Genomic DNA, 14,683 nt, shown 5'->3' on the forward strand with positions numbered 1-14,683 from the left:
TTTCCAATATTTCAGAATCGAACTACAATTAAAATTTCTAAAAAAAAATTCTTAAAGTTCCATTTTTATAATGTTTACAAGTCTGATTTAAGCAATTTATTCGAATTAAAAATTTTGGCATATTTTTTAGTTTTGATAGTCAAAAAATTTTTTTTTTTAATTAAAAATAATTTTGGAAGAGTTCAAGTTGAAATTTTTAGAAATAATTGAATTTCAAAAGATTTTGTTAATTTTCAGACAATAATTAAATTTTACAGAACTAAAAATAATTTATCAAATAATTTTGGATAACATTTTTTAAAAGTAATTAAATTTTCAAAGACTTACAATTTTGATTTTTGAAATTCATTGAACTAGTTGTATATTTTCGAAGAATATTATAAAAATCATTAAAAATAATTGAATTTCAGGAAAGTTATAATTGAAATTATTAAATTTCAAAAAATTTTAGATGAAAATTTTAGAAATAATTAATTTTTAGAAGCTTTTAAATTTAAATTTTTGAAAATAATTAAATTTCAAAGGATTGTGTTAAATTTCAAACAATAATTATAATAAGAGAAATTTTTAGTGATTTCTGTTGATTTCTGTTACATTTACAATGTAAAAAAAAAGGAGTTGAATTTCAACTCCCTGGGGGATGCTATAAAAGTCCCACAATTTTGGAGTTGACGCGAAGGGAGTTAATGCTTCACGAGTTAATTTTATGCCTAGGGAGTTTGTTTTTAAGGAGTTAATTTAATTATAAACTCTCTTCTTGAGTTGATTTTTAACTCGAAAAATTTAACTTCCAACTCTCTAATTTTTTTAACAGTGTAAAAGAAATTAAATACAAAAATTGAATTCCAAAAGTTTTTAATGGGAAAAATGCTTTCAGATAATTGAATTTTCAAAGAATTTTTATAAAAATCATTAAAAATAATTGAAATTTTTGCAAATAATTAAATTTCAAGTGATTTTGAATTAAACATTTTTAGTAATTTTATTTGCTAATTTTTTAAAAATTATAAACAAATTATTAAATTTCATAAAAATTTTAATTGAAAAATAGTTTAAGATAATTGAATTTGTGAAGAATTTCATTAAAATTATTAAAAATAATTAATTTAGTGAAGAATTTAAGTTAAAAATTTGTTAATTAATTGAAATAAAGAAGATCTGAAGAAGAGTTGCATTGTATTCTAAAAAAAAACGTATTTTGTTTAAAAATTTTGTAAATAAATGTAAAAAAAAGTCGAAAAAGTCGCATTTTAGTGAAATAAGTCGAAAAAGTCTTACAATCCGAGGCCTGTATTTAAGGTCACAACTATTTTTATAGAAAAAATATGATGGTGGTGCAAAAAAAATTTCGACCAAAAAAAATGCTTATTAGATTAAAAAAAAATTTGGTTTAGTGCCTTCCTATGCAAGAATTTGGCCGCCAATTTTTTTTTTTTTTTTTTGAAACTGTCTTGATATGTTGTACAACATATATTTTTTAAATAAAAATCGGTTCAGCCAATTCGGAGAAACTCAAAATTTTTGAATTTCTCAAAAAAGCGTGTAACTCAAAAACAAAAATTTTGTTTTAGTTGAAACTTGGTGAAAATAAGTTTCATAATAGGACAAAATTATTCCCCAAATATGGACCTGATTCATACGAAGGCACTTTTTTCATGCTTATCCTGCTATGGACTTTGTCACAGTAGATATAATGAAAAAAAATATCATTAATCAATTAAAGGGCGAATAAATTTTCAGGTAATGCATCGCTGTTACTTCAAACAGACGAAAGTATCGTTAGTAAACATCCATTATTAGGTAATAATTTACAAGATGGAGGTGCGGATAGTGATACGAACAGTCATTGTGCTCTAATATTGGAGGAAACAACTCCCACCTCAACAAATTACAATAATTGTAATTCAAAAGAAAAAAGTAATGGCAACAATAATTATGAAATGAGAGAATTTAATAGAAGACTAATACTTTCAAATGGTGGAAGTCCTGGAGTTGGAGTGACGACCGGAAATCAAAGTAAACGAACCTGACTATGGAAGTTCTGGCGAAACACTTCAAATCGTTTTCTTTATAAAAATAATCGACCTGCCGAGCTATCAATATATAAGTGAACAACCATATACATACAGTACATACATACATTTATTTCATTTTCAAACAATCCAAAGATGAGCCAAAGGCTGAGACAGGATATGCCTTATAAAGAAACCAGAATTGCATATGTATCTAGATAAAAAGAATTAAGGCCGGACCTATACCAAAAATCACAGGCATTAAATAATTATATATATATATAATACATACATACATAAATACACATTCCTAATCGGCCTATTATTTATTTTTCACATTTTCTCCCCCCATTTATATATAATTTTTGAGACACATGAATAAGCTCTAAAATTAATTTGTTAGAATTTTCATTTCACAGAATTTCATTACCTAGAATTTATTTCTGCCGAATTTTTATTTCTTCCAATTATTATGCTATATATAAAATTTGAATTTTAAATGATCTCCGAACAATACACGAAAAATAATTTTTTAGATTAAAAATTGTGTCAAAATTTTATTGACAATATAAAATAAGTGGAATAACATCTGAATTGTGACACTTTGCAGGGAATGGTAGCTTTTTTTCGATACATGGTGGGGAACTAGAATAGAGAAAAGCAGGGTGAGGCAGGTGTCAAAAATATAAAGATATGGCATATTTCGGACGTTCTACCGAAATTCCAGTGGAAATTTACATGAGCCCATTCTAAACTATAAAATTTCTGTTAAATAAGAATTCGAAGAAATAAAAATTCGGCTAAAACTAAATTCTAAGTAATGAAATTCTGCCAAACAAAAATTTTACAAAATTAATTTTACAGCTTATTCATGGGTCCCATATTTTTTTACTATACTACATATTATAGCCAAAGAAGAACATTGAATGATATATATATAGTCAAAAAAAAAGGGAATAAAGTCGACTAACTGTACAATAACTTAAGTTATCAAAGAGCAACACCAATTACTTCAGGTTTTTCTTTTTAATTATTAGACTGAAAAATGCAGTCAATTGGCCTAGTTTAATACAGAATACTCGTGTTTTAAAAAAGATAATAAATCCGCGGATTTTTTTTTCATACAATTGAAAGAGTTTATTATTAAAAAAAAAAGAAAAATTACAATTTTTAAAGTATATAATATATATATATATATATAGAAGCAAATTAAACGCGTGACCACATCAAATAAAAGATTATCCTGCCGTTATTTTTTTCTTCTTTTTTCTGTTCTTAAATTGAAACTATTGCTCTGAACTATTTCAAAGACTGTAAAACGCCACTCGAACTCAAGACGTCCATAAATATGCTTTTATTCGATTTTTACGACCATAGCTTTCCTACTGCAGTATTTTACTTTAAAACAATTGAACGTGTTTCGATTATTCGAAAGCAAATCAAAAAAAATATTTCTTTTTTTTTAAATCTAAAATCGTAAATAAGTAAAAAAAAGTGATTTTTTTTCAATTTTAATACAATAACGCACAAGCAATGTGTTGACTATGATTTATATTATTTAATACAAAACAAAAATTTCTCTCATATTGTTCAATCATTCATTCAATAAATGTATATATATTTATCTAAAAAGAAATTTTTTTTTTATTTTTTCTAATTTAATCTATAATTTGGATTGTTTGATATTTTCAGGGTTGCCACAATTTTCAAATTTTCCTGACATTTAAGGGCATGTCATAGTCGAAGCAATTTTTACATAGAGCTTCAATGGAAAAATCGTATTGACTTTAACCTGCCCTTAAATATTTCTCTAACAAAATTTTTTTTTTTTCAATTTAATGAATCAAAAAGGAAAATCTAATAATTTAAAGTTGAAAAAAACGTGTTTTCCTACTATACTTCAGTTTTATCACTGCGCTGAAAAAAAATTTATTTCATTTAAATAAAATTTAGTTATCAAATAAACATTTCCTTGAAGCAAATAATAATTTTTTAAATTAAATAAATTGTATTTGAACCAATATTTTCTGTATTTGAATAAATAATTTTTTGTATTTAAAACAAATACCATTTAATTGAATTAAATAATTATTTAATAATAATAGTAACCGATTATTTGAATCAAATAAATTTTTTTTTTCAGTGTATGAAAGTGATCATAGTATCAGTTTTCTTGAAAGAGCAAAGGTAAAAAAGTGATTAAAAAAAACTAATAGTTAAAATCAATTAACGATCAAAATAACTAATTTCTATATATCTATTCAAATTTTGATTAATTGAATTTTTTCATCAACGATTGAAGAATTAATAGTTTAAAATTTATGTAAATTAAATTTTTAATAAATTGAAACATTTAATTAAAATTGACAATGAAATAAATTATATTTCAGATAATTTCAAATTTAAATCCATTAAAATTTCGACCAAATTGAAATTTGGACAAATTGAAATTCTAATAAATTGAAACTTAAGTCAATTAAAATTAGAACAAATTAAAATTGCGATAATTTGAAACTTAAATCAATCAAAATTTGGGTAAATTGAAATTCAAATAATTTGAAACTTTAATCAATTAAATTATTGATAAATTAAAATTTGGTTAATTTGAAATTTAAATTGATTGAAATTTCATTAATTTTAAGTTTAGATTGATTGAATTGGCTTTAAAATTTTAATTTAATAAATTTGTTTTGACCAATAAAAATTAGAATTTACTAAAAGTTGGATCACTTGAAATTTTAAATTCAAATCAATTAAAATTTGAATCGAATAAAATTTAAATACATTGAAATTTAGATGAAATAAAATTCGAACAGATTGAAATTTGGAAAAATTTAATTTTAAATTAATTGAATTGATTAGAATTAGAATGAATTTAAATTTAGATCGATTACAATTTTAATTAATAAATGTTTTAAAAAATTTAAATTTATTAAAATTTGGCCTAAATAATTTTTAAAATGATAAAATTTGTTGATAAAATTCAAGCTTGAGTGAATTCATAGTCACGAAAAGATGAAAATTTGTAATTTTTCCTTCTTTAAATTAATATAATTCAAGAAATTATAAAAAAAAAAATTTCTAAACTAATAAATTATTTTTCAATACTTTTTGAATTTAAATGAATATTTTTGCATTGTAATTTGAATTATTTTTGAAATATTACGTTCTTAAATTAATCGAATCATATGGAAAAGGACAAAAAGGTGAAAATGGTGACAAAAATTTGTCCCTGATTTGTGACTATACCCTGATTATTTTACTAATTTTTTTTGAGAGAAATTACGTAAAAATAACGAAAAATACATATATTGAAATTAATAAATATTTTTAGAGACAATTTGAATGAATGATTTAACGATAAAAATTAAACGAATATAAATATATATATGTATTTATTAGCACGAGTAATCTGTATTGATTTGTATATTATTCAGTAAATTGCTAAGATAAGAGTATAACTAAAAATAAATGGCTTCCTAGTTAGGTTGTAATTGACTGTAGGTAATGCGAATTCGAAAAATGAGAAAGGATGTTTATTAAATATAGTAAAGTGTACGTAAATTAAAAATTACTATAATATGAAACTTATAAGCTACATAATATATATATATATATATCGGTCGACCGCTTATTAAGTGAAAACATGTTTTTTATATGTCACCATAAAAAAATTACCCTCCCGCCCAAAAAAAAAAACATATTAATATATACAACATATAAATTTATTATAATACTTTGAATAATGATAAATTCTATATGCGTTAGCTTTTTAGAAGCTCAAAATGGCTTTCGAATCCACTTAATGTACAATATAAAACTAACAGGTACCTATATTTAGACAACAGGGTAAGATTAAAATAAAATAATAAATCATTTAACTTTGCAACCTCATAGCATTTAATTAAGAATGAAAGAAACTTTGAAAATATTCAATCAATGTATATATAATAAGGCTGGAATTTCCTTTGAAATCGATGTAATAATAAAAATTGATTTTTCTTTTATCAAAAAAGGGGGGAAAAAAATTCCAACTAAAATTTCATAGCTTCTTTTAAATTCAAACAATTGCAAATGTCATTTAATTATTTTTAAAATTAAAAAATGTCAAGACCGCGTGGTTGAGACAAAATTGGGTTACAATTTCTCAAATAAATCATCTAAAATTTAAAAAAAAAAATCATTAATTTCTAAAAGAATACTTATTTTTAAACACCTAACGTGATCGAAATAGATTTCTGAAATTATTAGACATAATTTGGTTTTTTTTTTTTTGTTAAAGTTATTAAAAACTGAAATTTATATTTGAATAGAAAAAAAAAAATTTTTTCACCTAAAATTAAAAAAAAAAAGAGTTTTTAAACTCCTAATGTGATCAAAATAAGTTTCCAAAATTATTAGATCAAAAAAATTTGGTTTTTTTTTATTAAAAAGTGAAATTTTTATCAAATAGAAAAAAAAAATTTGTTTTGACAAAATACAGAAGAAAAACAAATTTATTTGCCTTATTGGAATATTAAAAAAATAATTTTTGTTATAAAAAAGTTTCAAAGTTAAAAATTCATTTTCCTTGAAAATTAACGATTTAAAAAAGAAAAATGCATGTGATCCATTTAAGAAATTCTGACCCAATTGTATAAATTAAAATTCATTAAAACTGTAGAATTATATAAATTATAAAAGCCAAAGAACAATTTTTCATTTCTATTATTGTAAGTGATGAGTTACATATTTATACAAGTTTTATGTAAAATTAAATTATATATATAATTGTTAAAATTTAATGAAAGTATTTTTTATTATTATTATTATTATTATTAATGTTTAAATAAAATTATTGTTGAAATTAAAAGAGTAAGACAAAAATTAAAAAAAAAAAAAAAGTTTTTATGTCATAAAATTGAAGAACAATTTTCTAAATTACTTATTGCGTGATTTAATTGTAATTTCCTTTTTCAAGAATCGACTTTTAAAATTTATATTTTTATCTCAAGAAATTTGTTTGGAATTTTTAATTCATTACTTTTAAAGATAACTAAGTGATTCTACAGATTTTCAATATCCTCTAAGGTAGTTGACCTACATCAGTCTCTGGCAAAAGTTAATTTTAGAAATTCAAAAAAAATTTTAAAGAATTTTCATTTAGTTTTCAATCGATTGTACTCCCTTGGTAGTGTAATGTTTTTTTTTTCTCAATTTTTGAAATGACTGAAAATTATTTTCATGATAAATATTTACTTATTTTATACAATATTATTATTATTGCATAATTATCTATTATTTTATTATTATTATTATTATTATTATTATTATTATTTTTATTATTATCAATAAATAATTATAAACTTGTACAATTTTTATAATTTTATTACATATAATAATTGGGTCAGAATTTCTAAGAAGGATCACCAAAAATATTTTCAATTTTTTTTACTCCTACTGTAATCAAAATAAATACCTGAAAATATTAGGAAAAAACAAATTTTGTTTGTAAAGTTATAAACAATTGAAATTTTTAGCGTTTTAAATATAAAAAAAATTTTCTCGAGATGCAATTGACTAATTTAAAAACAAAAAAATATTTTTTTCTCGTTTTTTGTTTTTAAATAATTAGTCAACTGGATCTCGAGAAAAAAATTTTTTTATTAAAAATTCCAATTGTTAATAAAACTGAAACAAATAAAATTTTTTCTTCGTCTAATATTCTCAGAAAATTTTTTCAATCACAGTAAGAGTAAAAAAAAAACGATTTGAATTTTTTTAATTTTAGGTGATCCGTTTGTGAAATTTTAACCAAATTATAATAAATTTACAAAATTTGAGAAATTTCAGCCCAAAAATAAAAATATGAAAAATAAGAAACAATTGATGAAAAATAAATGTGAATTCTGCAAAAAAAATTTATTATTAACTTTTATCAGTGATTAACAAGCGGATGCTTTTTTAATTTAATTTTGAATTGTCAATTTTTTTTCACAAAAAATATCAAAAGCTTATAAATGAGTCGCAGGCAGCAGGCACACTTACAACTAGCTTTTGTCATTAACTATGTAAATAAAATAATATAAATAAGAAATAGATCTTGATTGTAAGTTACATATAAGGCTGCAGTATTGACGTGAACCGCCCAATCATATAGATAAACTATATACTAGCATTTCAATTAATTTTTTTTTTCAAAAAAAAAGTATTACATTAAACTATAATTGTTCAAATTTATCGAAAATCGTGTTATTTATTTAAAAAAATATATAAACAAAAAAATTTAATCGAAATAAAATTTCCTATTCCATGTGAAATTTTTTTAATTTATTTTTTACAATATTATTAATATTATTTATTAATATTAAATTTAATATATAATAATTAATAATATTAATACAAATAAAAATGATCACTAAACCTGTATGATTCGGATACTAAAAATTTTTTTAATTTTTTATGTTAAAAAACAAAAAAAAAAAAAAAAATTGAATTAAAAATGATTCCTCTTCAGTAAATTCAGAAAATAATGATCACTCTGTATATTGAGAAAATAATTTCTAATTTAGAAAATATATTCTGATTGGTGTGGAAAACTTGGTCAATTGACTTCATCATCAATTAAAACGGGAAACTAAAGAAAAATCTTCGGAGAAATTTTTGAACAATTCTAGTTTTGTATTCGATTCACAGTGAAATATTAATGTTGATACTTCCATGAACCGATTGATCACAATATCTCTACACACGTACACATTGTTGCCACGAAAAACTGCTTTAGAGTATTTAATAATTTGTAAAAAATAAAATCAATATTTTATCTTTAGGACGTTTAATATAAGGTTAACAGTGAGACAGAGGGAGCTTTAAATAGTGCCTGCTTAAAATCCAACTATAGCTTAATTGTGAGATGGGAAAAAAAAAAATATATATATATAAAAGATAATCTAATGATTCAATGGATTGATAGTATTTTAGATATTACTCTAGAAAGTATGAATGAAAGCAAAATTTAATTTCAATTATTTTTCTCTTTCATTGAAACGTAATTAATTTTTCTCATTCTGTTAACAACGAAATATAAGAAGAATTTTTCTTTAGTCTCAAAAGAGGTCATATCTGTATTCTACGAAAAGAAAAATAAATACTTTTCTATAAATTATTATTATTTATAATGTAAAAAGTGCTCAAGCAATATTTATAATTTTAAAAAAATTAGAAGTTAGAAAAATAATTTACGATATCTTATTTTATTACATATTAGATAAAAGAATAATTATGTAATTTAATTTTGATTTAAAACAAATTAGAAACCAAAACTTAAATTTTCTTTTACAAGTTTCAATTAGTAGATTATTATTGATTTAAAAAAAAAAAAATTGTATGCTAAAGTATGTCAAGAATTTTTTTTAAATACTTAAATATTGTTTACGATTTTCAGAATAGTTAAAGTATTTTTAGAAAAAAAAGAGTATGAAAATATTTTAATAATTTTTTAAAATAGTTTAAATGTTTCAACGCAAAAGACACAAAAAAATGATTTTTTTTTTGTCAAAACAATTAAAATAATTTAACAATGTTCAAAAATCTTTAAAATATTTTCAGAGATTATTTTTGAAATTATTTTAATTTTTGTTTTATTTTGAAGAAAAAATAATGTCTATAAGAAACTATTTTAACAATTTTCACATAAAAATAATTTACCAAATTTTTAAAAATATTTGAAAAAAATGTTAAAAATTTGCCAAACACTTCAAAATTAATAATGACAACGTTTATTATCATTGATTTTTAAAGAAATATATTTTTAAATGAAAAATTCTAAAAAATTTCATCTCAATGATATTTCTTGCATTACTAATAAAAAAATTATAAAAAAAAATTTTTTTTAGTTAAAAAATTTGATATTTCATTTTTAAAAAAAATTTGTTTTCTAATCGTTGATCATGAACGTTGTTGAACTTTAGCATCGTTCAAAAATTATTATTTTTGTTTTAATTATACATTAAATAATAAAAGTTGAAAGAAATTGCTTTGCATATTTTTTTTCACATTGGTTACACCTTCTCTTTTAAAAATACAGTATTTTTCAAAAAGGCCTCACTTATAGAAACAATTAAACCTGTGATTATGGGTTGTCACAATTCCCTGTGAACACTGTGTGTTCTGTTGTAGCTATCCATTTAAATGTTTTTGTATTTAAAAAAAAAAAATATATGTATTATCACTTATATTAAAATGAGTAACTATGAAACATACGTAGAATTACGAATTTTCTGTGTATCTGTGATTAATTGAATGATTTATCTTAGTTGTATTTAATTATATCTTTCGACACCAAATTTTTAATCAACAACATTGAATTTACTCGAAAAATGTTGAAAAAGTAATGTAAAATTTTTAAACCATTCTTACAAATTCAAAGTTTATGAAAAAATGTGTAAGGAAAAGAAAAAAAATTTTAAATCAAAAAATCTAATTTTCTTTTTGATATACAAATTTTTCTGTAATAATAATTAAATATAAAAACTTCCATATATTCAAACAAATCATTTTATCTTAATTTCTCTCTAATTATTCTATTAAAAAAAAATTTTTTTTTTTTCATAAATATTTAAAATTATAATATTAAAATTTGAGAACTAAAAATTGTTTTTCCAGAAAAAAAAAATTTTTTCTAGATTTTCAATTAAATTACAGAAAAATTATTAGAAGAAAACACATTAAAAATTTATACTACTTTTTCAATACACATTTTCATAAAAACCAGATAAAAAGAACGAATTCTGATTTATTATTTTTATTTATTTTTCAATTATGAACAATTTATTTCACTCGTGAACATTTAAAATTCTATTAATTTTGCTTCTTTCTATAAAATATTATCGCAAAAAGAAGACAATAAAAAAAAGATTTAATTATTTTAAAAAAATATTCATTTCTAAAATAATAATTTGTTGCATAAAATTAAACTTAATATCTCATTTGAAAATTAAATTTTCAATTTTTTGTTAATTAACCAGAAATGAAAAATTCATAATTGAAATATGAGAAAAAATGAATTAATAATATGAAATTGTAACAATGGATTACTATTGTTTTAAATATTTCATTTGTAATTTTAGTTAAGCGCACGATTCATTTAAAAATTAAACATATTTTCATAGCTGTACAATAATTTTTGCATGAACATGATCGAATGCATGGTTAACAAAAAAAAAAAAAATAATTCGTTTATAAATTAATATAAGAAATTTTTAAAAATTAATGTTAACAATTAGAACATTCTAAATTTATAAAGAAATTATCCTTAGTAATGATTAATTATTTCATCATGAAAAAATTTGTTCACAAAATGTTATTGAATTTTTTCACATGTTATCAATTGATTTACGTGTTTAAGCTCGATAAATCTAAATGTATATATTATATAAATCATAAATCGTCGTAATCATGTATGTAAATATTGTAATACTTAGTTTAATAATTAATATTAAACTGATTCGGTTATTAATTAGCTTAATATTATTATTATTATTATTGTTATTATTATTATTATTATTGTTATTATTATTATTATTATTATTATTATTATTATTATCATTATTATAACAATATAAACGAAATGGGACTCACCGTTATCTGATGTTCCTTCACCTGCAAAATCGTGTCGAAAACAGCTCCACCAATAACCACCTTGAAAAAAAGAGTATATATATATATATAAATATAAGAATAATGTAAACAAATTATTTAGCTAGTTTATTTAAACGTTAGAATATATCTGTAATACTGGTATGGATTTGTATAATCTAAATATTTCGGTAGAGAGTGTACAGAGTTGACAAAAAATAATGTTCGACAATTTGCTTTACAAGAATATAATTTTTAAAAATAATTTTAGTTTCAAATTTTCTTTATCCTATTTATAAAATTTTAAGGAGACGCCTACTTTTTCCTCAATTTTTAAATAACCGAATTTTTAATTAACATAATTTAAAATTACAAAAGTGTTAATAAACCGAATTTAAATATTTCAGAATTTTTAAAAAACCGAATTTTTATAGTTCCAAATTTTCAGTTTACACAATAAAAAAATAATCGAAATACCATTGGTTATAATTTTTATGTTCTCGAATATTAAAATTACAGAAAATGAAAAGAGCAGAAGTTTCACTTGACAGACTTTCTGTTCAACCTAATTGCGATTGGACAAAATTTTAAGAGAACAGAAATATCAGTTAACATAATTTCAATTTTGCAGAATTTTTAGTTAACATAATTTAAAATAAACAGAAATGTCATTTGACATAATTTTTATGTTCTCGAATTTTAACTTTTCCGAAAATAAAAATAACAGAAATTTAACTTGACAGACTTTCTGTTCAACCGAATTGTGATGGACAGAAATTTAAGAAAACAGAAATATCATTTGTCATAATTTTAATTTTGCCGAATTTTTAATTTACAGAATTGAAAAACAACCGAAACACCATTTGTCAGAATTTTTATGGTCACAAATCTCAGATTAACCGAAAATGAAAACAGCAGAAGTTTCACTTGACATACCAAATCCATTGTGTATTCATTGTTTAAACAATCATCAACAATGGATTTATTCTATCAAATGAAAGTTCTGCTGTTTTTATTTTCGGTTAATTTGAGATTCGAGAACATAAAAATTATGACAAATGACATTTATGTTTATTTTTAATTATGTAAACTAAAAATTCTGCAAAATTGAAATTATGTTAACTGATATTTCCGTTATCTAAAAATTCTGTCCAATCGCAATTAGGTTGAATAGAAAGTCTGTCAAGTTAAATTTCTGTTATTTTTATTTTCGGAAAAGTTAAAATTCGAGAACATAAAAATTATGTCAAATGACATTTCTGTTTATTTTAAATTATGTTAACTAAAAATTCTGCAAAATTGAAATTATGTTAACTGATATGTCTGTTCTCTTAAAATTTTGTCCAATCGCAATTAGGTTGAATAGAAAGTCTGTCAAGTTAAATTTCTGTTATTTTTATTTTCGGAAAAGTTAAAATTCGAGAACATAAAAATTATGTCAAATGACATTTCTGTTTATTTTAAATTATGTTAACTAAAAATTCTGCAAAATTGAAATTATGTTAACTGATATGTCTGTTCTCTTAAAATTTTGTCCAATCGCAATTAGGTTGAACAGAAAGTCTGTCAAGTGAAACTTCTGCTCTTTTCATTTTCTGTAATTTTAATATTCGAGAACATAAAAATTATAACCAATGGTATTTCGATTATTTTTTTATTGTGTAAACTGAAAATTTGGAACTATAAAAATTCGGTTTTTTAAAAATTCTGAAATATTTAAATTCGGTTTATTAACACTTTTGTAATTTTAAATTATGTTAATTAAAAATTCGGTTATTTAAAAATTGAGGAAAAAGTAGGCGTCTCATTTTAAGATACATTTATAATAATTGTCAATTTAACCCAAAATCATTCATCTTTTGTTTATTTTAACAAATGTTTTTCGTCATTTGTTTTTAAAAGAAAAATGTCATAAAATTCAAGGTGACATTTTGTATTAAAAAAAAAAAGATTATTTTTATTTTTTTTTCCAAAAGAAAGGTTCAAAATATAAATGAACAAATTTTTTACAAAGAAAAATTAAATTTTCAATCATTTTTTTTTTTAAATGTTAAGAATAAAAATATTTTTGAAATTGTTGTTTGCCCGAAACATTTTTTTTCGAAATCTATATGAAAAATAAGAAAATGCGTATTTTTTTTATTTGATAAAAATGAAGGAAGTTATGATTTTTTAAAATTTAACGTCATCAAAGGCAGTATATTTTTGAAACATTTTTTTAATAATGAATAAAAAATTATGCTGTATATGAAATTTGTTCACTTTTCCTCAAATTTTTCAAATATGTGCTCAAAAATAACGTATACCTATAACAGAAGCAACAAAAAAGTTGAAATTAAATTTAAAAAGTGAATTTTCTCAAAGATGCGGACTCTTTTGATTTTGATTTTTGCATTGCAATCTTTGATGACTGAAAAATTTTTTATTCATTACTACAATAGATAAAAAAAATGTTTCAAAAATACACTGCCTTTGATGATGTTAAATTTTTAAAAATCATAACTTTCTTCATTTTTATCAAATAAAAAAATAAAAAAATACGTATTTCATTAATTTTCATATAGATTTCGAAAAAAAATGTTTTAGACAAAAAAATTTTGTATGAATTTTTTCCGTGTAATATAAAAAATATATAATGTCAAAGATATTTAAAAAATGTTTCTATATATTAAAAAAAATTCACTTACAGGCTTTCCTTTCAAATTAGAAGATTTATTCACTTGAGAATTATTTTTACAGTTGAGATTTTGAGCTATTTCTGCCGCTACTTTCGCATTATTTGTGATTAAAGCGATATCTGGAAAAAAATTACAAGTTCATTATATTTTTTCATTTAACGTCGGTAAAGTTCACAATGATTTAAAAAAAAAAATATATTATGCGGAAAATAATAAAAATTTTTTCTATTTGTCAATCGAGAAAACGAAAAAGTTTTTCTCAGACAAACAATTATAATAATTTGTATTTAAAAAAAAAAAAAAAAAAAAAATTTCTTGTAAATCATTGATTATAAACGTTGTGAACTTCAACGACATTTTTATTACTACTTTTTATTA

General features: G+C 21.2%; 2 protein-coding genes across 3 annotated transcripts in view; one reads left to right on the top strand and one right to left on the bottom strand.

Annotated features, from left to right (window-relative positions):
* The window catches only part of LOC127280861 (uncharacterized), a 63,295-nt gene extending 59,290 nt beyond the window's left edge, over positions 1 to 4,005 (top strand). Inside the window, exon 4 of the mRNA XM_051304169.1 lies at positions 1,741 to 4,005. Within this exon, the coding sequence (XP_051160126.1) occupies positions 1,741 to 2,030 (290 nt within the window). The 3' untranslated portion in view covers positions 2,031 to 4,005. The remainder of the gene's footprint in view (positions 1 to 1,740) is intronic.
* Positions 1 to 14,683, bottom strand: part of LOC127280860 (uncharacterized) — a 147,274-nt gene that overhangs the window by 97,513 nt on the left and 35,078 nt on the right. For both annotated transcript variants that reach the window (XM_051304168.1, XM_051304167.1), the window contains exons 6-7: positions 14,315 to 14,424; positions 11,631 to 11,690 (exon numbers count right to left, since the gene is read on the bottom strand). In XM_051304168.1, the coding sequence (XP_051160125.1) occupies positions 11,631 to 11,690; positions 14,315 to 14,424 (170 nt within the window). The remainder of the gene's footprint in view (positions 1 to 11,630; positions 11,691 to 14,314; positions 14,425 to 14,683) is intronic.

Source organism: Leptopilina boulardi, unplaced genomic scaffold, assembly GCF_019393585.1.
Source record: "Leptopilina boulardi isolate dan_hultmark-lab unplaced genomic scaffold, ZJU_Lbou_2.1 LbouV2_255, whole genome shotgun sequence".
NCBI lineage: Eukaryota > Metazoa > Arthropoda > Insecta > Hymenoptera > Figitidae > Leptopilina > Leptopilina boulardi.